The sequence below is a fragment of the Podospora pseudopauciseta genome, assembly GCF_035222475.1.
Source record: "Podospora pseudopauciseta strain CBS 411.78 chromosome 7 map unlocalized CBS411.78m_7, whole genome shotgun sequence".
Taxonomy (NCBI): domain Eukaryota; kingdom Fungi; phylum Ascomycota; class Sordariomycetes; order Sordariales; family Podosporaceae; genus Podospora; species Podospora pseudopauciseta.
In genome coordinates, this window is record NW_026946667.1 from 1,792,535 (window position 1) to 1,812,964 (window position 20,430).

Genomic DNA, 20,430 nt, shown 5'->3' on the forward strand with positions numbered 1-20,430 from the left:
ATTTGTGTCCGAGTCTCTCAAATTGAATGGACATCTTGAGGAAATTGGTAGGTGTTCGTCTGCAATGAAGTATCACCAGGCAGCCGTTTTTATCTGATTCAGGGGTTAGGGGAAGTCGAGTTGGCGAACTGCAAAAAGCGAGCGAGCGGGAGAGGGTTAGGGTTGTAGTTTTTTCCCCATCACATCCAATCAATTGACGCTGCCGGACCAGTTTTGGAAAGGGGATTCCATGTTCTTGCATCCACTCACCACCACCACCACTACCACGACTCACTTTCACTCTGAGAAAAGCTGTTCACATGTCGCGGAATCAATAACCCCGAATTTTCACTCTTTTCAATTCACATCACACAATCTCGGGCACCTGACCCCATTCCCCTCTCACAATGAGAAAATCCATCACGTCCCGCCTCGTGCGCCTCCCCCTCAAAGCAGCCCGGCAAACACCCCAACGTTCCTTTCCCGCCATCTTCGCCCGCGGCGGGACGTCAAACGGTTTGGTCATGTTCGAGCATGACCTTCCTCCCCGATCTCACTGGCCTTCTGTCCTGCCCAAAGTAATGGGTTCCCCAGATCCTCATGGTCGACAACTCGACGGGATGGGATCGGGGATCTCGTCCACGTCCAAGATCTGCGTGCTTTCCCCCCCGAGCAGAAAGGATGTAGATGTGGACTTCACGTTTGTTCAGGTTGGTATCAAGGACGGCGTGCTGGACATGGGGGGGAATTGTGGGAATTTGAGCAGTGTTGTTGGGCCTGTGGCGTTTGATCACGGGCTGGTGAAGAGGAGGGGGGTGGGGTTCAGAAAAGAGGGAGCGGAGGAGGAGATGGTGGGGTGTGTGAGGATATTTAATACTAATACTGGGAAGGTGGTGGAGAGTAGGTTTAGGGTTGGGGGGAATCCGTTGCGGTTTGACAGTGAGGGGGGGTATGAGATGGATGGGGTTGGTGGGAGGGGGAGTAGGGTTGTGATGAGGTTTTTGGAGCCGGGGGGGGCGAAGACGGGGAGGACGCTGCCTACGGGACGGGGGGTGGATGTGCTTAGGTTGAGGGGGGGTGGGGGGGTAGAGGCGAGTTTGGTTGATGTGGGCAATCCGGGGGTTTTTGTGAGGGTGGATGATTTGGGGGTTGAGGGGTGGGAGGGGTTGACGCCGGGGAGGGTGGAGGGGGATGAGGATTTGAAGGGGAAGCTGGAGGAGATTAGGCAGGCGGGGGCGGAGATGATGGGGTTGGATCCGAGGGTTGAGAGTGTACCGAAGGTGGTGATGGTTTTTCCTCCTGAGGTGACGGCCAGGGAAGGGGGGAAGGGGGCGAATATCAAGTGTTTGGCGCTATCGATGGGGCAGGCGCACAAGGCGGCTCCGTTGACGCTGGCGTTGTGTCTTGGGGCGGCGGCGAGGCTGGAGGGGACGATTCCGAATCAGCTTGCGGTAGGGCTGGATGCTGAGAGTGGCGTTGTTACTATTGAGCACCCGAGTGGTAAGCTTGATGTGGGAGTTATGGTTGAGGACGGGAAGATTGTCTCGGCCGAGCTGCACAGGACTGCCCGGGTGCTGATGAAAGGGAAGGTCTATTACTAGGATTCTACCCGGGCAGCCGTGTCTGGAGACGGCTATGGATTCCTCTGTCTTGATCCCGGCCGCCGGCGCCGCTGGGAAGTGAACAGAGTCCCGAAGATGAATACTAGGCTACGACACTACAAGACTTGGCTTCTGCAAGAAAGATGACGGGTTACATCTGCGATTTACTAGGGTCATACCAAACGCCCTTGCATATCGGAATTCCTTCCCGGGCCGAACGTGAGCCACGGATGACATATAATGGAAGAATGCTTGGAACTTTTTGATCAAGGCTTCAAGGACATATAGTATCTACCGGTGACGACCGGACGAGCTGTTGGAGATGGGAAAATTGCCATGTCCCAGTGTGTCTTTGCTGACCCATTGGCGGTGGCTGACGTGAGATCCCAGCTGCCCGGTAACAGCGCACTTTCGGAGGCTTCGACAACTCCACCATCGCCGAATCTTGGCCTCGCGCATCCTCAGACAAGCCAGCCATGGAAAGCTATTGGCTATTTACCGGATTCCGGATGGATTCAACATACTAGAATATGACAACGGGCATTTATGCGCCGTACCACAACTCCGTCCAACGATCTACCCGTTGGTTCCCGCTGATGCCCGGCCGGGGATGATGGTGGAAATAACCTTTTTTTTCCCCCTCTTCTATGTCATATTGTCAAGGATCTCGCTTGCCAGTTATGGAAATCGTCAGACGTCGCCGAGGGGGCACTATTGCAAGTCCAGCAGTAGCACGCGCTTGTCTCCGTCAATGTTCCATCCGTGGAACTCATTCCAGCTATTGTAAGCTGGAGCCTGATTGACTAAGCTGCATATCCAGCTATACGGGAATTGCAGAGGGGATCGGTGTCTTGGACGTTCAGAGATGGAGGCTCACTCTTGATTTGAGTGACATGCCGAGGAGATAGTTCTTGGCATATGTTTTGACTGAGGTCTTCTCAGTGGCTTTCTGAAGAGAAAGGACGCGATAATCATCATATATGCGAAACAGATTACTCATACAGCCCTGGTGGACATGCTATTATTTGACCTGTGAGAACTTAGCGCATTCTGTTTTGTAGGGCTTCCAGCGGAGCTCAAAGGGGCAACTCGTGGAGAAGAGCACAGGATGATTTGCCTCAGGAAATGGAACGAACCTCATATATGCTTGGATCAGGCTTCCGTATGCGGTAGTGTTTCCAAGATGAGATTAGCTCCGATGGTGATCACAGAGCGCCAGGGTATGCTTTCCATTGCCTTTCTACCTCACCTTACAGCGACATACCTACTGCAGTATATACATGCAGTATTGATCTATCTGTCATTTCCTGCAGCCTCGTGAGGTGTCGTAGCGGCGGGGCCTAACAAGATGTTTCTCGGGCAGCGGTCTTAATAGGGCATGGTGGTTTCGGTCAGTTCCATCTTCCATCATGTCCAGCGGCCGCCATAGAAGCCCGCGCAGCAGCGTGTCGCATAGGCAATTCCACAACTTGCATGTCATTGTTTAGCTCCATCTGTAGTAACATAGCAGCGCAGGCAGACAGCAAACAGGGACATGGTCAAGGAACAGGCGAAGCACGATATGCTTATAAACTTTATCTTGCAGCCGGTTCCCCTGCTCCTTGAAACTTGTGGGCGTCTATCATTTCATTGTTATATCGACGATTTGTTTTCTTTCGAACCAACCCCTTTTCGTCGTCCAACTGCAAGAGTGGTCCACCCATCTCGCCCTCTAGCCAAGACCAGAATCTGAGAACTCACACGCCACCGACCAGACAACATGGACCACTTCAATGCGACTGTCAAGGATGGGAAACTGGTTAATACTCGTCGCGGACTTCAAGTATCAAGGCAGAAGTTTAATGGGATATCGTTTGTGAATACCTCAGCTCAGGATTCTTCGTCTTCTGGCACACAGTCGTTTCGCTTGACGAAGGAGTCTCCCTCAAAGTCCACATCTCTTCTAGAGATCAAATTCGCCGATACAAGCAACGAGTTACAGTCTGCTGGGGCAGCTACAAGTGTACAAGAAGGGCAAGGTCGAACGCCAAATTTCAGCTTCGTGTCGGAAACGGGACAACAGCACCAGGCCAAGAAGCAACCACGACGAAGAGCAATTCCAAAGCCAAAGGGACAGCAAGACCACCGAAGAAACTCGGCCTCACCATATTTGTCTTCTCCCGACTCTCGTCCACCATCCCGGTCATCTGTTGCTACACCACCGCCTCGGTTGGAAGAGACAGCATTCCAGTTCTTTGGCTCTTCTTTTCTAACCTCACAACGGCAGCCTCAACTCCAGCAACAGCCTTTTCTCTCTCCTACAATTCAGGGGTATCATGCCCGCCAGCAGCAGCATCTACAGGTCAATAGCCTTACTGCCATTACCTCTCCACCACTACCGCCGCCTTGGCCGCCAGCCGAATCAGCCACCTACCCCGTACCGTTCTCCCCTTCCCAGTCCGGCTGGGAGCTCTTCCACCACTACAACACTCACCACTTGCCTCTCCAGCTCTACCCCTACGAAGACATTGTGACCTACAATCCCGCACGCTCAGACAATAACGAGAGCTCTATCGGCTTCTCTGATATCGCCGCTTTTCACTGCGTTCTAATGTGTGGGGAAATAGCTGAAGCTGTTCTAAACCGTCAGCACCACTTGGCATCTGAATCCGAGACGGAACCAAGAGGGTTTGCATATCACATATCGAAGATATGCGCCATATTGAACAAGAAGCTAGACGGGAGTGAGGGTGGAGGGGTGGATGCGATAACACTGCATTGTATTGCGATGTTGGCTTGGATGGGGGTCCGTTCATCTGCTGTCTCTTTTTTATCATTTGTGAACGAGGCTAACATGAAAACAAATAGTGTTATGTGGGAAGGCTAGATCACTGGGATATGCACATGCGAGGACTCCAAAAAGTGCTCGATGTACTAGGAGGGCTAACAAGCCTGCCAACGTGGGTGGTAAGGAGGATACACACGTAAATCAGCTCCCTATTTTGGCCTTAACCACTCAAACTAACATGAAAGTCCAGCGCCGACCTCAAAGGAGCCACAGCCCTCGCCTCAACTCCCTATCTCCCGCTCACCCGCTCTCTAATTCCCTCAGCCACAACCGCTATCCTACCACCAGCCCAACTAGCTCACACTACCCACACGATCAACTCCATCCTCCAACCCCTCGACATCCACCCCTCCGTCATAACAACCCTAATCACCCTGTCAAACTTCACGTCAGCAGTCCATCTAGCCCGACAGTCAACTACCAGCTCCATGAGATTCGACCCCTACATCTTTACAGAAGAACTCCAATCCGTCACATATGACCTTCTCACCCTGCCCAACCCACTCAGCAAACACTCGGAAGAAACACCTCTAGACATCACACCAACTCTCGAACAAGCCCTCCGTATATCCTCCCTCCTCCTTCTCAAAGACCTCCTCCCCGACCACCCCCGCAACCTCGGCGGTTACACCACTTTAGTCGGCCTACTTCGACACCATCTCCAGATTATCACTCAGGTTGTTTCACCAGCACACAACCTACTTGTCGATCCACAACTCCGGCAACATCACAGAAGAAAGAAAGAGCTGAGACAGATACTGACCTGGGTCTGTTTAGTGGGTGATGTAGCAACTCAGAGAGCAAAACAAAATGACTGCCGCTACCGAGAAGCTGGCGACAACATGGTTCTTGAGGAAGATCAAAAGGAGTATTCACGGGAGATATTCCAGAGTTGTTTAGTCTCTATTTTTGGTCCTGATAATAACACTGAGGATCTCGCCTTGGTCGATCTATTCAAGTTGGGAGATGTTATATGCAAGAAAGGGGATGATCTTGAAGGGGTTGTTTCACTATTTGGATGATAGATGGTTTTAGTCGAAAATACAAAGAACCTTGGATTACACAACTGTAGATATAGACATGCCAGGGAAGGGGAAAGACTTAGAGTTTATGGTTGTTTAAGATGAAGGGAATGTACTCGATAGGGAGTGGGTTGAGAGGGAGGGATTGGACAGAAGGCTGCTGTGTTTGTTGCCTTGCTGACATCTGCGACCCAGTTTATGGAAGTATTGTTAAAAACAGCAGTTTGCATCCTGCATCAGATGCCCAGGGCAAAGGCAGAATAGAGTTTCGAGCCATCGTGTTACAAGGCTAGGTCTTCACTGAGGCGAGTTCTCAGAACCAACTTAGATTATAATGGCTTTTAAGAGCGATTATTATTGTAAAAGTGAACCAGTGGTGTTGCTTCTTGTGAGTGCAAAGTCGCAGTTGCGAAGACTTTTTATTTAAAGTTGTAATTACAAAGAGAAAGGTCACAAAGGACTCTGCCAAGTACAACATAAAATAGAGAGGAGTAAAGTAAATAAACATGGGGTGTTTCAAAGTCCTTACTTAATCTCTATCCTCTTAAGAGAAGAGGAAAGACCGGAACGAGGTCTTTGGAGGAAAGAGCAAACGAGCCAAGGATCTGCCTTCTGGAAGAGAGACTGAGGTTTGTATCGCTTCTTCCTTCTCAATCCTGGAGTGGCTTGAGAGAATGAAAGAGAGAGGATTGCTTTATCAATGCATTTAAAGAGGATAGACGGCGCTAGCTCTTGTGTTTTATGCGTTAAATATATCTTTCAAGACATTTCGCCTAGTGTTTAAGGCCTATATTTGATCTTTTCACATATATTTCTTCTCTTCCAAGGCCCATTTATTATCTTTTAACGCCTACTTGTTATATTTTAGAGTCTATTTACAATATTTCAAAGTCTATGCTCTATCTTTCAAAGCTTTGACATACGTTTAATAGCCTATATGCTTGCTATATTTTCGTATTTACAACGCCCTCGCTCCTTCCTGAGAACTTATAACGCAGCAAATGTCAGTCTAACCCTTCTAAATGTCACATAAGTTAGCATAAAGAGAAGCCACCCTCCAAATACTTCGATAGTAATACCAAACTACTCCAAAGAAAAAACGCAGAATTTGACAGTAATTGTCTAGTAATTTCTAAATAGCCAGAAGGGCCGAAAACAACCTTTTGGCTTTCTACCTACCCTACACGTACTATCTAACTTAAATAATATTCTAGGATTTTTTTTTTTCAAAAAAAAATATTTAGTATTACTATTAAAGAATTTCAAGGGTGATTTCTTTCTAATCAATTACAGCATTTAAAGGAAAAGGTGACATTCCCTCCTTGGCATTTCATTGTGACATGATGAAAAATACGTTGATTTAAAATGACTTCTTTACCCTTTCATTTAAGCGAGTTTCTTAATACATTAAAATATACTTTATGCCCGTTATCGTATAAGCTTCGAGGAGGAGTTGACGATATTTGTGAACTTAACTCTCATATATAAGTATGAGATATAGTCTGAAAGTAGAATACAATGAGCCTTAAAATACATTTAAAAAGCAATCAGAGAGTTTTCTTAAAACATTTTAGTTTTAATAATAATCATTAGCTATTCTTTTATTGCTTGCCATTTGCAACATTAATGGAAAGACTGACGCTGCGTTGATTGCTGCTAATACATGTGTGCCGTCAGGTCCTTTGCTTATTCGCCTTCACTAACAAACAAAGCTAAGCTTGTGGCTCTGCGATCTCGATATATTATTGTCAGCTTATCTTTCACTAGTTAAGCTTGAGTTTGTGTTCTGACAGTTTTAGAGGTGGTGTAGATTTTATGGAGGACCTGTTGACTTCAGAGGCTTAGATAGTTGATCTGAAGCATGACATTGAACTTGTGATATGCCTGACAAAAGAAGGCCATCCGAAAAAGTGTAGCATGCCCATATATGTACTCAACGAGCATGTAATCCACCCGTGAAGCTCACTAAGGTTCTGCTTCCACCTTCACCCAAATTTAATGATCGAATCCTATCTACCTCGTCGATCTGCTCGGTTGAGCCTTGGGTAAAAATACTGCGTCTTATTCATGTCATGCTCCAGAGAATTGAATGTGGAGCTGGTGCTGAACCTCTAAGGTGTTCATTCCAATACATAATAGGTACCTGCCAGTTCTACCAGCCATGTCACTGGTGCCGAGTTTTCTGGGGAAGGAGCATACCCTACCTTGTACTTGCTATGAACAGCAGAAGGGCCCCATTGCCCGACCGCAAATTTTCAAATTTCGTGCTTTGAAGTGTTAGATTTCCACACGCAACACCGACAACAACAACAACAACAATAGCAACAACAACACCACCACCATCACACCACCACCGATCAACAACAACAACAACAGCAGCAGCAGCAGCAGCAACATGCCCGGACCTCTCGTTTCCGCGCCCACTCCCCCACTCAAGGCGCTCACCAGCGCTGACTACCGGGTCTACATGACCTTGTACCGTTGCGTTTGGCAGACTTTGGGGGTCTACCACGAGCCAGTTATCAAGAATCCCAGTCTCACCAGGGCGAGATCCAAGGCGCAGCGACTGGTAGACAGCTACATCGAAGAAGAAAAGAACCGCATTTGTAGCTCGATTGCAGGCTGGTTGGGTGGTCATGCTTGAATGGCACATCTTCGCGACCTGGTTTGCATGGTTGCGATGGAGCGCCGGAGCCAAGTCGAACCCCAGACACCTGATGAGGCTGATCTAGAAGTTTTCTTTCGTCCTGAGAATGTTGCAGTCATCAACAGACTGCGTCATCTTTTTGTTTTAGCTGGTGCTGATCATGACTTCGTGGGGTTCAAGGCTGTGGACTACGAGTCACTCGAGCCTAGTGGTCGTCTTGACATCGATAAATTCATTGGCGATACCGACGATGCCTCTAGAGCGGAATGGAACAACACAATGTCCATTTCCTCTGTACCAACACAACAGCTTCATGCTGTTATCAAGCAACAAACTGTCGATGCCCGATTTCTTTCTTCGAAGAACAAACTGGGTGCGAGGCATCGTACCGAGCAGGAGTCCCTTGCTCGATTGCCTCCAGCTGATCAGGCTACTGCACTCCGAGGCTCGCCTCAGGGAGGTTGTACTCGGCCGATCAACATGGGAGGCGGCTGATGTCGATGTATCCGAATCCACAGGTGATGATGACATTGTCTGGGAGATGGTTCCTCTGTCAATCTCTGTGGACCTTGAGGACCCATCCCTAGACCGTTCAAAGGCCTTGTTTTATCGGACATTGGACATTTCTTCCAATATGACGAACCAGCCTTACCGACAGTTCATTGATGCGCATGGTCCCGTGCGCTCTTTGAGTTGCTGAAAAGGTGCGTTGATCCCAATATGTGAACCAACGTTGTCGTTCCAGGTAGAATTGCGGACCAGACATACCTTCAGGGTCTAGAGGAGGGTGACCTTCCCAATCGCCCAGGATGGCATCTCGGAGTCGGCGAGGATCCTGAAGACCCCACATTTTCAAGTTATATGTTGGCCAAACGAGGGATACCATCATGTCCAGGGTGAGCTGTCACAAGAGGCACGCAATTGCTTTGCAGGTCCTATTGGAGACAGGACAGCCTCTCGACGAGTTTGGTGGTGTCGGGAAAGCCGCACTGTTTTGCTTGGTCTGGGCTGCCACAAGCACCAGAAGTTTCAAGTTTCTCTCTCTTGGGACAGATGTAAGTACTTTCAACAACTCCAAGCAGTTGCGGCTGAACATCGTGGAGATGTATTTCTCCCTGATGTTCCAGTCCCTTCATACAGGTACGTTGAGAAAGTATCTTGGCGCAGAGCGAGTGAGGGCTCCACACCTTGGAGTCAACATTGCCCTGCCTCTTTACCAAGGATTTAGGAACGATGCGATCCGCGCAACCTTAACGTGCCTGGCATCGGACGACCCTGAGGTCGTTGGATTTGCCAAGGAGCAACTCGAGTGTAACCTCGCCATCGGAAGAGCCAAGCTGGCCGAGCTCAACTGGGCTCCGATCACCCGGGCAATGAGAAGACTGTCGCCCATCTGGGCGGGACGAACTCGCAACCCCGACCGTTCAAACGGCAACCCGGAGGAAGTGAAAGTGATGTGTGTCCAGTGCGGTTTCACAACCGTGGACACAGCTCCCGCTTTCCACATCCTTACTGGTGCCTACGTCGTCCGAAAGTACTGATGTTATACGTGTACACGGAATCCAAGCGACGTTCCTGATGCCAGGAAACGTGCCCGAAAGATCCTGTACCCTATCGAACCCATCACTCATGTTTTGTGGCATCAAATCTGAAAGGCGCCAGTCCTCGGGGTGTGTCCCACAGAACGAGTCGATATCATCATCTTCAGCTTTGGGCCATTTAGCGGTATCGGACCATGATTGCCCTCAATCAACGTCTCCATGCGTGAAAGTGGTGCCTTGGTTGCTGTGTCGAGCCTGCTACATGGGATTGGATTCCGGGCCTTGGTCCTCATCCTCATGCATGTTAGCCGTGTTTCCTCGATAGCGTCGGTTGTGTCTTACACTGTATTAGATCAGGACTTCTGTCTTGCATCTTCATGCGTGTCGAGCCTCATCTCTTCGCGGCTGGATCGTGGTCATTGTGGTCGAGATGGTGCCCGCGGTTGTTAGCAATCGCAGGGTTTTCTCGACACGAAGGCTAGGATTAGGTCATCTTCATAGTACAATCGAACAGCCTTGTTCAATTGTAGTGGAGACTATTCAGGGCGGTAAAAGGGCATTTCGTCCTTTTAAACCTTGAATAGTGTCCGTCTTTCTATTCAGGGTTTTGTTTGTGTTTTTTTAGTTTGGGGTGGGTGTCCGTCTTTCTATTCACACTGCCGCCCTTTTTTTTTCTTTAAGGGAAGTTCGTCTTTTTCTGCACCCTTTTGTACTCGAGGGTCAGGAGGAGTGTCGGTCTGTTTTCTATTGGGCCAGGGATTAGCGCTCGTCGCTGCAGTTGAGTCAGGACCGAGAAGTTGGTGGTGGTCTCCGTCTTGCGATGTGGGGTTACTTGTTTTCACTCGAAAGAGATGGTGAGGGGCGTGTTGGAAATGTGGGAGCCCCTGTGGCATCGAATATGTTTTCCTGGTGTAGGTAAGAGGGGTGTTGGTGTCGTTCATCGTTTTTCATGAGGGTGTTGGTGTGACTCTTGCTGACGTGGCTCATATTGTCAGTATGGAGTAATGTTCTGGGGGAATTGGTTGCATAGTGGTTGAGAACGGGTTGATGATTGGTGACGATGGGGTTGGTGACGATGGGGTTGGTGACGATGAGGTTGGTGACGATGAGGTTGGTGACGATGAGGTTGGTGACGATGGGGTTGGTGATCTCAAAGGCCATGATGCTTTTTTGGGGAGAACTGTTTCCCTGATGGCGCGCTTTATTTTGTTTGCGAGATGATGCTGATCTTCACAGGCGGTGGTAGTTGTCAGGTGTGAGTAGGTCTCCAAGGGGTTCTCTGAGAGCCGTGGGGTGTGGGATTGGGGGTACGTCTGGTGCGATGCAGGATTCAGGGTCGTTGAGTTCGGGACGAGGACGCAAAGTGGAATTTCGAGCTTTGTTGAAATACCCTTCGGAGGAGTTCACATGGGGAAAGTTTTCGTTGGTCGTGTCAATGACATGCGGGTGGTGGGTGTGCTCGAGTTGATTCCATGGTAAAGTTGATCCCTCGATGTTGCTGACCAAATACTGGCTGATATGGCTGACGTGGCGGGTTAGAGCAAGGAACGTTAGGGGGCGCGATGGAAAGATATATCGTTTCAGCGCGCGTCCTTTCTCACACCAAACGGGGTATGTTCATCGCAAACGCCTTCTGATCCCCGCGCTGAGCTTCCTCTAACATTTTGCAACCAGTCATGTAGGACCATACATCCATTTCTAAATTTGCGACTCCCTACCGTTATTTACCAATAACTCGATGCCCGCCTTTGCCTATCCCAAAGGAGTCAAAAGGGCGTTCGTGGGCCAGCTATATCGACAGCCGTTCCGTCGACAAGAAGCCCAGAGGGCAGAAAGAGCACAGGAGCAGTCATCGGCAGTTATCAACCTGACCAGTATCAATATCACGAACAGACCACCTGAACGCTGTCTCTCGGGCTCGCCACTGGTGCCGAAACTCTCGCTATTCTCATCACCACTGCCTCCGATAATGATGCCTTGTTCGTTCTTTGACCATCACAGATTCCCGAGTCAAGCTGTGGTTCAATCACCATCGCAGTGGCCGCAATGACAAAAGCCCCCACGACCAATTGATCATCACGGCAATTACTCAACCTCACCATGGGCCACCTAGCCCGACTGAGGCAATCTCTGGAGGGCTGAGAATGATGGCCGAGGTCCTGTCCAAGCAACCTGGAAGACTGGAAGTTGGATGAAGGAATATCCTAGTTTCTTCATTAACGAACATGTTACTTTAGGTATCAAGCTCTGATATAGCTTCCTGTAATATTCTAGACCAAGGACTCTGTATAGCCTGACGAGATTGGTTGAAGAAGATGGACTCTCAAGCCAGATCAGACAACACTTGTTTTAAGAAGAACCTCCGTCTTGCCTTGAATTGACATGAAGTGATTCACCGCGCTCTTTTCCAGACTCCCACTCCAAAACTGTGGGTTGTCTGGAGATGGAATGTTGAACAGCGGAAGGTACGCCTAATGTCCATCCAATCCGTACTGCCTGCCATGTTCCTAACCTGAAAAATAGAAAAAGGTGGCAAGGCAGGGCACGATGTAGCTCGAGCAGGAATAGGGCAGGGACTGGCTTCCCTATGTAAACGAACGAGGCCCAGGCTGGATACTTCCTGTCTCGCTGATGTGTGCCCGCACAATGCTCTTTTTCTCCTCAGGCATCATCAACCGCCAACGTACGACGCCCACCACTCTGCAATGCAGCATAGATGTATTGCGCGCATAAGTATATTTACTAACTGGCATATCATAGACACTCTGCTATCCACACACGCCGCCTCCCCAAACACACCAGTAAGTCCATATCTTGCCACTCTTCGCACATGTGCATCAGCACCACAAACTCCCCCTCACTTTCCATATACACAAGAAATTATCAAAGGTCTAGCACCCACATGGCACCCGTGTCGAGATTCGAGAGAGCCTGACCGTGCTTGTGGTTGAGGAAAGACGTTCCAGTGGTCTACAGTTGTTGGTCAATTGGTGGACGGAGTGCCTACCTATCTATCATATGTGGCAGACTTGAAACTATGAACATGAGAAGCTCTAACATTGCAACTAAACTAGTCTCTGTCAACGCCAAATTTACGGTCTCCGTCTCGCTCGCCGGCGCCTCGCCCGAGACAGCGTCGGCCTTTGCCGCGAGCTTGCTCGCGGATGCAAGCGCTGGCAAGCGCAAAAATATATGTACCTCTTCGTGTCCTCGCGCCGGATTCTCGAGTCTCCCATGCCATGTTGTGGTCCAAGGCCAGGAAGTCATTATTTTAGCTAGACTATCCACATTTTTGGCAATACAAATGTGTTCAGTCAAGGTGCTTCTACTCTGAGATTGGTAGTGATGACGAGATCCCAAAACGTTCACTGTTGACATTATTCAAATGCTGTTGCGATATCACTCACTTCCATTCTACAGGCCTTCACTGGATTCCTTCCTTTCCTTTGCCCGATTCCCCTTCCTTTCCTTTACCAGATTCCAAGCACTTGTTCCCATCGACGACCTTCCCATCGCTATATCAAACGCTAACAACGTTATACTAGACCCAACGCAACCAATCTGCAGGCAACCCCCGCAACCAGAACAAGACCGCCGCCGCCGCAAGGGCGTCGTATCATCTGGTTCAATGTTATCTGACCTTGCTAGCACATTTTAGAAAACTCCCGCGAATGGCGTATGTTAGATCCCTATGATGTGTACTCGTTCCTATGTTGGACTCGAACACTGCCATTGCTAACAAGATCCGACGTATGCCAGAATGAGAAAACGGCCGAGGAGCTCGCCGCCCAAGTAAGTACTCACCATTGTTTCGCCTTAGATGGCTTACGTAGCGAGGCTAACTTGCAAAGGCTGAAGTGAGGCGGGCCCGCAAGCAGCGCCGCCGTGAGCGGCAGAAGGCCAACAAGGCCAAGAACAAGGCGGCCGTTGGTAAGGAGGGGGAGAAGGGGGAGAAGGGGGAGAAGGAGAAAGAGACGAAGAAGGAGAAGGGGGGGGGGGAGGAGGGGGAGAAGGAGGCGGCTGAGGCTGCGGCCGGCGCTGCCGGTGTCGATATTGTAAGTGCATTTATGAGTTCCGTGATAATTGCAATAACTAACTTACAAGATGTAAGCAGATGGACGAGACTTGATTCTTTTTTTTTTTTTATTATAATTCTTTTTTTTTGTAGCTCTTTAATTACCTTCGCAACATCACGGGCTCACAAATTCATTCAAAGTCTTGATCTGTGTTAATGTGAACAGTCTTCGGTTTCTTGGGGCGCTAGAAGGAATGTGGGGTTTCAACGACATCATCGCCTTCCACAACAGAGACCTTCGAGAAAGCTGAACCCCCACAGAGCATGCTCCTCCAAAACAGGGATCATGACCACACCCGGCATCTCTATCCAGATATTCTCTCCTCTCACGAGGCCCCTCTGCCAAGGACACGTGCAGTTGGGGTACATTCTATCGCGGCAGGCTCTTTGAACGACTCGCCAATGGGACCTCTCCCAAATCCCCGTTTGCGGGTTGTAGCGCGTCTAAGGGTGACCCTGTGCCTTGGAATCGACATGAACGGTTCCTGGGCTTCGTGGGGCTCCCCCCGTCTGTTGCCACATCCCACTACTCCCTGGTAAACCGTATTGAGTACCCACGGCATCATGAAGTTGGTTCTAACTGCAGCCCTGTCAGACTGTCAGACGGTGCGCAACGTCCGCTTTGAAAAAAGGTTTAAAAGGCGGAGGGAGCCGGCGACTCGGGGTTCCGGATGTAGAATTGAATCTTTCTGAACCTTTGACCATTCGCTATTGAGCGGAAATTTTGATCTTTTCTTTGATACATTTCAACTATCCACCCGGCTTTTCAAGTAAATAATCGTCATCATGTCGAACAAACCCATCTTCGTGGCCACCCACCCCAGGGCCTGTTCAACGGCCTTTGAGCGCGTCTTCATGACCAGACATGATATCCTTCACTGTGTCCACGAGCCATTCGGTGATGCCTTCTACTACGGTCCTGAGCGTTTGAGCGAACGTTTCGAAGATGATGAAGAGGGCCGCAAGAAGAGCAGTTTCTCCCAGATCACTTACAAGGATGTTGTCGACCAAATATTCGACCCTGCCGCCAGTGAGGTTTGTTACTACCCCTTATTTCCCCCAATCCACCACTTACTGACAACATCTCAATACAGGGCAAACGCATCTTCATAAAAGACATCACCCACTACCTCCTCCCCCCGCACCAAAAACCAGTCAGCATTCCCCCATCCCTCTCCTCCTTTGCCTCTCCAGCAGACTCCAACAACCCAACCGTCCTCCCCATCTCCCTCCTTCGCGAATTCCACTTCACCTTCCTCATCCGCCACCCCCGCCGCGCAATTCCCTCTTATTACCGGTGCACAATCCCACCTCTGTCATCCAAAACTGGCTTTCACAATTTCATGCCCTCGGAAGCCGGCTATGACGAGCTCCGTCGCCTCTTCGACTACCTTCTCGCTGAAGGCCTTCTCCTACCCCCATCCGCCAAAGCCAACGGCCACAAGCACGACGAAGATGCCGTGAAAATCACAGTCATTGACGCCGACGACCTCCTCGACCACCCCGCAGAAATCATCCAGCGGTACTGTGAGGACGTGGGGATCGATTATGACCCCAAAATGCTCAAATGGGACGACGACGAGCAGCACAAGCGAGCCAAGGAGGCGTTCGAGAAGTGGAACGGCTTTCACGACGATGCCATTGGGAGCACAGAGTTGAAGCCGAGGGTGAACGGGCCGGTGAGTTTTTCTAGGAACATAAAAAGGGGATGTGATGGGGATGATTGCTGACCTCGAGAATGTTAACGCATGCAGAAGATCCTAACCGAAGAGGAAGAAAACGCCCAATGGAAAGAGAAGTACGGCGAGGAAGGGCAAAGGCTGATCAGGGAGACGGTCGACGCCAACGTGGCCGATTACGAGTACCTCAAACAGTTCGCCGTCAAGGTTTAGACAATGGATAGACATCACAAGTTGAATAATACACATTTTTTTTTATCCTCCTCCCAATTTTATCACACAAATGCCCATTCCATCTAAAAATACACGATTGTTCATACTCCCCCCCCCCCACCTTTTTAGCTCTAAAGACCCTCCTTAGCCCACTTGGGCGCCTTGCCCGTGAACGGCTTCGGCGCTCTTGGTCTACTCTTCCACCCAGTCTCGCCCTCAGGCGTAGGCAAAAACGGCTGCATCTTCTTCGCCTTCTTCGCCGCACGCTGTTCCTTCAACTTCGCCTTCTCCTCCCTCTTCGCCAGCTTCTTCTCCGCCAACACCGCGTGAAGGTCCACCAGCCTCTCCTGGTTGGCGATCATCTTTTCCAAGTCCTCGTTTGTCCAATCATCCTCCGGCAAGCCAAGAACATGCTCGACGTTGTCTGGCCAGCTCTCGGCAAAGTGGTGATCGAGCTCGTTGGCCCAGAACACGCGGACTTTGTGAAGTACCGGGACCGGTTCCTCCAGTGGTTGTAGCTCCTGGATCTGGTTCTTAACCTCCTCGATCTGCTTCTTCACCTTTGCGATCTTTTTAGATTCCTTCACCTCCATATCCTCCCCCCCGCCTTCCCCCTCCCCCTCCCCCTCCCCCTCCTCCTCTGTAACATCCTTCACCTTCCTTTGCACCTCTTTCTGCGTATCCTCCAACTTCATCTTGTTCTCCTCCAACTCCTCCAACTCCTTCTCCAACTCTTTTCTTTTTTTCATATCATCACTAATCTTCTGCCTCCACTCCCTAATCTCCTCAAAATTCCTCGCGACCTTGTTCCCTTTCCCCCCACCCCCAAGCACAAACGCCATATCCGCCACAGAATTCCCCTTCTGATCATTCAACTCCCTCCCCCTCTCCTTCTTGGTCAAGTTCAACAACCTCTTCGCCTCCTCCCCCCCATCATCCCACTCCAGCTCGTGCCTCTTCTTCAGCTCCACCAGCTTATGATAAACCGACAGGCCCGCCTCCCCCTCCCCCTCAGGGAACTGAATCGTAGCCATGGGCCTCCAGTAATCCTTGCGGATCTTGATCAGAGTGTTCTTTTTGCCCGTGAACTGGACCTGTCTCAGGGATTTATTCGCCTACTCCAAGTTAGCATCCCACCCCTTCCTTTGCACCCACCCCTCCGGAGAAACTCACCCTCAGCTCCCTCGTCGTGCTCCAGAGCACATGATTCGCCTGGATGTGATTCCACAAATACAACCTCTCCCCCAGCACCTTCGCCTCCTCCATCTTCCTCTCCATCTCCCTCTCCCTCTCCGCAATCGCATCCGCCTTCTTCTTCGCATTCATCTGCAGGTGAAGAGCGCTCTTTGTCGTCTTTGTCCTCACCACCAGCCCCAACCCCGGAGCCAGTCGCCTCGGCGCCACCACCGCCGTGGTTGGCCGTCTGGCAATCATCACACTCGCCAGACCGACTGGCCGGGTGGCCATGGCAGCCAGTAATGGCCGGGAAGCCGCCGCTGTGCGAAGGGAGTTCATACCTACCCTTCTTTCTTTCCCTTTCCTCAGCCAAATATAGTAACCCCTCCTCGTAAGAGTCGTTCGGGTGGTTTGCCGCAAGCCTTACCCCGTGTGGGTGTGTGTGTTCGTTGACTCCGGACACGGGAAAGAGAAAATAACGATCGATCGCGCGGCGAAGAGGGAGAGGCGAGTTCGTCGGCTCGAAAGAAAAAAGGTGGTGGTTCGTCTCGTCGTTGCAGCAAGCTGGCCGCGGGAACACACACAGACGAGCTCCAGAACTTTTTTGGAGGTCTTCAACTGGCGCTCCGACTGGCTGGAATTGTGGGGTTTGCCAAGATATTACTTCCTTCTAACCCTAACCCTGATATATTCCCCCTCTTTTTGTCTATCACTGTTGAACATGCACAAGTACAAAAAGCGTTCCTCATTATACGTAACCAATAGTTCATTCGCAGGCTATGGATAAGGAATCAACAAATAGGTATACCCCTAGGTAAGCAGAGAGTTTCACAATCACACTCCATCAAGTATTATACAATCTCATCGCCCCCCCCCCCCCCCAACCCTTGATCACAATTACCATCCCCCCGCTCAAGGACCGCAAAGCACCAAACAAAAACTCATAATTCCCATTTTTGCTTTGCCATGAAAGTGATAATCTCATCATCATGAAACTCCTATGAACCAACAAAAATAAAACTCCCTGCTCAACGCGTAAGACCCCCCCTTGATCTACCCACCAGTGTCCACCACCCAACCCCAAACCCCATCAATACCGCTACCGTGCCCGCAGTCATCAACCTAGGAGATAACTGAATGAGTCAACGCAAAAGGCAAACAACGGTGCTGAAGAAAAAAGAAGAAAAACACCACGAGAAAACAGGCCGGGAATCGTCCAGTTCACAAGTGTTGCCGGGGTAGTAGCGAAAATAACAAATGTCTTACGTCGTGTTTCGTTTTTTGCCGCCACATAATCTGCTGATGAAGCCTCCGATGATGTCCACAAAGAGCAGCCGGAAAAAGGCCTGGATCCAGCTCACCCCATTGTGCTCAACGCCCGTCGTTCGGTTCGATACTGGACTTGTAACCCTAGGAATCTCTTGTTCAACTTCGGGTGCTGGAGCGGCTCTCTTCTTGAGGCTGTTGGTGTTGTTGGCCGACTCAAGGGCCGTGGTATGCGATGATTCGGCAATCTCATCGTCGGTGGCTCTCTCTCCGACAGCCACAGGTGCAGGAGCAGCGGACCTATCGTCAGGGACCTGTGCTTCGGCTTCGTCGGCTACCTTGGAGGTGTTAGAGTGGTCCTCAAGCGAAAGGCCGTTGGCTTTCGTAGGTGCAGCGTCGCCAGAGGCCTCGAGCGGCGGTGTGTCCCTGAACAGAATATCGCCGGCGGTCTTAGGGGCTTCGGCGGTCCTAGGGCTGATGCTATCCTTCAGGGAAACACCTTCGTCATCTTCCGATCGGGGTTTCAAAGAGCTGGGCCTGGACTTCATTTCTGGGTTAGAAAATATAATAGGTGATGGGGTAGTTCCGTTTTCCTCGCTGGCGGGCTCTTCGGCTTCCGAAATGACTTGAAGGGAGGGTGACACCGGGACGGAGGACGCAGAGCCATGGGAGGGCCTAGGTACCTCAAGATGCTGTGAACCTCGATGGGAAGTAGGGATTGACGAATCGCCAAGGATGTAGTCGGTGATATCTTGCGTTCCTTCCAGGGGAGAGTTGATGACAGGGGAAGGGGGGACGCCTTCAAAGGACGCCTGATCCTCGTTGAGACTCGTCTCCAGTTTACGTACTGTATCGATAATTTCCTCTCGGTTGGATGGGAAACGTTCCAGTGTGGGATCATTCAAGTCGATCTGATCAGGGTCAATGTCCTCCATTGGTGACCTGTCGTCGCTGCTTTCACGTCGCTCGACAGCATCACCGGGCGTAGGGGGGCTGGGACACTCGTGAGGGAACAGCGGCGACTTGAGGGCAGGAAGCTCATCGCCTTGGCTGGCGCTTGGGGGGCCGAGGAGGTTGTCGTCGTCGTCGTCGTCGTCAATATGGGGCTCCGAGATGAGGATGGCCTGTTGGTGTCAGTACTGTGTGCATACGTATCAACTAGGATGTGGAAGATCATACATCAACCTGGTCCAAAACCTCCGCGGTATCCGCAACTTCTGCAGCGGTTTCCGCGGTTTTGGACATGGGAGTAGGTGCCCTCTCGAGCAAGCCGTCTCTTGGATCCTTTGCCGGAACTTCTTCGTGCAGAAGCGCAGCAGAATCAGCAACCTCGGCGGCAGTCTTCACAAAGTCTGGAGTGCCAGCACCAGACTGTGTTCGGATCTCCTGAGCCTTGATGGCTTCCAGTATGCTACCATTGGGCAACACAATGTTGGTAGTCGTGGAGTCCTTGACGCGAATCTTTGGGACGTCGCTCTCTTCAGACACCTCGGTCGGCTTCTTCAAATCTTCAACCACTTCGGTCGATTCCTTGGGGTCTTCAGACTTTTCTGTTACCGCGGTCTGTTCCTTGGATGCTTCAGGCTGTTCAGAAGTCTCAGTTGCTTCATTTGGAGCCTGGGGAACCACCTCTGGCTGCTTTGGAGCTTCAACCTCCTTGGGCACATGAGTCTCCTCGACTGTCTCAGTAGGTTGCTTGGGAGCTTCATCCTCCTTGCCGGCCTCGACTGGCTGTTTGGGGGCTTGAGTCTCCTCAATTGACTGCATTGGAGCTTCAGCCTCCTTGGGTTCTTCCACCGGCTTCTTCGGGGCTGGGGTCTCTTCGACCACCTCAGTTGGCTTCAAAGGTTCAGCCTCTTCAGGTGCCGTGACTGACTCCTGCGGGGCCTGGGTCTCTTCAACCACCTCAATTGGTTTGAAAGCCTTGGCCTCTTCAGGTTCTTCGGCTGACTCCTTTTGACCTTGAAACTTTTCGGGAAGCCCGGCTGGTTCATCGGAAGACTTTTCTTCGCCCACCACAGCCGGCTTCTTGTCCTCGATCGAATCAGGTTTCGATCTGTCTACGTTAATATGAGTGACGATAGTATTTTGTGTGCCCTTACTCTTTTGGTGGTTGAATCTCCAGCTCGTGATTGGTGTTGCCAGAAGAATCAGTCACGGTTGGCTGACCCGGTGCCAAATCCCACCAATCACCGTTTCCAATGCGGAATTTGTATTGGTGCTTGGATCCAATCTCACCAAGAACTTCTTTCGAAAAGACATGCTCGCCATTCTGATCGGTGGTGTAGGACATCTCCTCGGGAGTCCATGGTGGGTTCGAGAAGGTGCCGGCCACATAGATGGGCGGCTGCGTGCCGGGCTTCTCGTATGTAACGACGACGGGAACCTTGTCCGACGGCATGGC

At 50.6% G+C, this 20,430-nt stretch overlaps 8 protein-coding genes across 8 annotated transcripts; 6 read left to right on the forward strand and 2 right to left on the reverse strand.

Moving 5' to 3' along the window:
• Nucleotides 1–386: 386 nt before the first annotated feature.
• On the forward strand, nt 387–1,580 carry QC763_708560 (uncharacterized protein; the record flags this gene model as incomplete). The annotated part of the gene is made up of 1 exon (XM_062915847.1): nt 387–1,580. The coding sequence occupies one exon, from the start codon at nt 387–389 to the stop codon at nt 1,578–1,580; it is 1,194 nt and encodes a 397-aa protein (XP_062761847.1).
• A 1,759-nt stretch (nt 1,581–3,339) lies between these two features.
• QC763_708580 (uncharacterized protein) lies at nt 3,340–5,716 on the forward strand (the record flags this gene model as incomplete). The annotated part of the gene is made up of 3 exons (XM_062915848.1): nt 3,340–4,303; nt 4,447–4,543; nt 4,598–5,716. The coding sequence occupies 3 exons, from the start codon at nt 3,340–3,342 to the stop codon at nt 5,427–5,429; spliced, it is 1,893 nt and encodes a 630-aa protein (XP_062761848.1). The 3' UTR covers nt 5,430–5,716.
• A 2,520-nt stretch (nt 5,717–8,236) lies between these two features.
• Nucleotides 8,237–8,776, forward strand: QC763_708584 (uncharacterized protein; the record flags this gene model as incomplete). Its single annotated transcript, XM_062915849.1, has 1 exon — nt 8,237–8,776. The coding sequence occupies one exon, from the start codon at nt 8,237–8,239 to the stop codon at nt 8,774–8,776; it is 540 nt and encodes a 179-aa protein (XP_062761849.1).
• A 187-nt stretch (nt 8,777–8,963) lies between these two features.
• Nucleotides 8,964–9,617, forward strand: QC763_708585 (uncharacterized protein; the record flags this gene model as incomplete). Its single annotated transcript, XM_062915850.1, has 1 exon — nt 8,964–9,617. The coding sequence occupies one exon, from the start codon at nt 8,964–8,966 to the stop codon at nt 9,615–9,617; it is 654 nt and encodes a 217-aa protein (XP_062761850.1).
• Nucleotides 9,618–12,660: 3,043 nt separating this feature from the next.
• On the forward strand, nt 12,661–12,951 carry QC763_708588 (uncharacterized protein; the record flags this gene model as incomplete). Its single annotated transcript, XM_062915851.1, has 1 exon — nt 12,661–12,951. One exon carries the CDS (start codon nt 12,661–12,663, stop codon nt 12,949–12,951), a length of 291 nt encoding a protein of 96 aa, XP_062761851.1.
• Nucleotides 12,952–13,840: 889 nt separating this feature from the next.
• On the forward strand, nt 13,841–16,211 carry QC763_708590 (uncharacterized protein). The gene is made up of 3 exons (XM_062915852.1): nt 13,841–14,727; nt 14,787–15,371; nt 15,447–16,211. The coding sequence occupies exons 1-3, from the start codon at nt 14,479–14,481 to the stop codon at nt 15,582–15,584; spliced, it is 972 nt and encodes a 323-aa protein (XP_062761852.1). The 5' UTR covers nt 13,841–14,478; the 3' UTR covers nt 15,585–16,211.
• Nucleotides 15,632–17,434, reverse strand: QC763_708595 (uncharacterized protein). The gene is made up of 2 exons (XM_062915853.1): nt 16,758–17,434; nt 15,632–16,699 (listed from the first exon to the last, which is right to left on the reverse strand). The coding sequence occupies exons 1-2, from the start codon at nt 17,097–17,099 to the stop codon at nt 15,716–15,718; spliced, it is 1,326 nt and encodes a 441-aa protein (XP_062761853.1). The 5' UTR covers nt 17,100–17,434; the 3' UTR covers nt 15,632–15,715.
• Nucleotides 17,435–17,509: 75 nt separating this feature from the next.
• QC763_708600 (uncharacterized protein) lies at nt 17,510–20,427 on the reverse strand (the record flags this gene model as incomplete). The annotated part of the gene is made up of 3 exons (XM_062915854.1): nt 17,510–19,150; nt 19,206–20,082; nt 20,129–20,427. 3 exons carry the CDS (start codon nt 20,425–20,427, stop codon nt 18,023–18,025), a joined length of 2,304 nt encoding a protein of 767 aa, XP_062761854.1. The 3' UTR covers nt 17,510–18,022.
• Between the last annotated feature and the right edge of the window lie 3 nt (nt 20,428–20,430).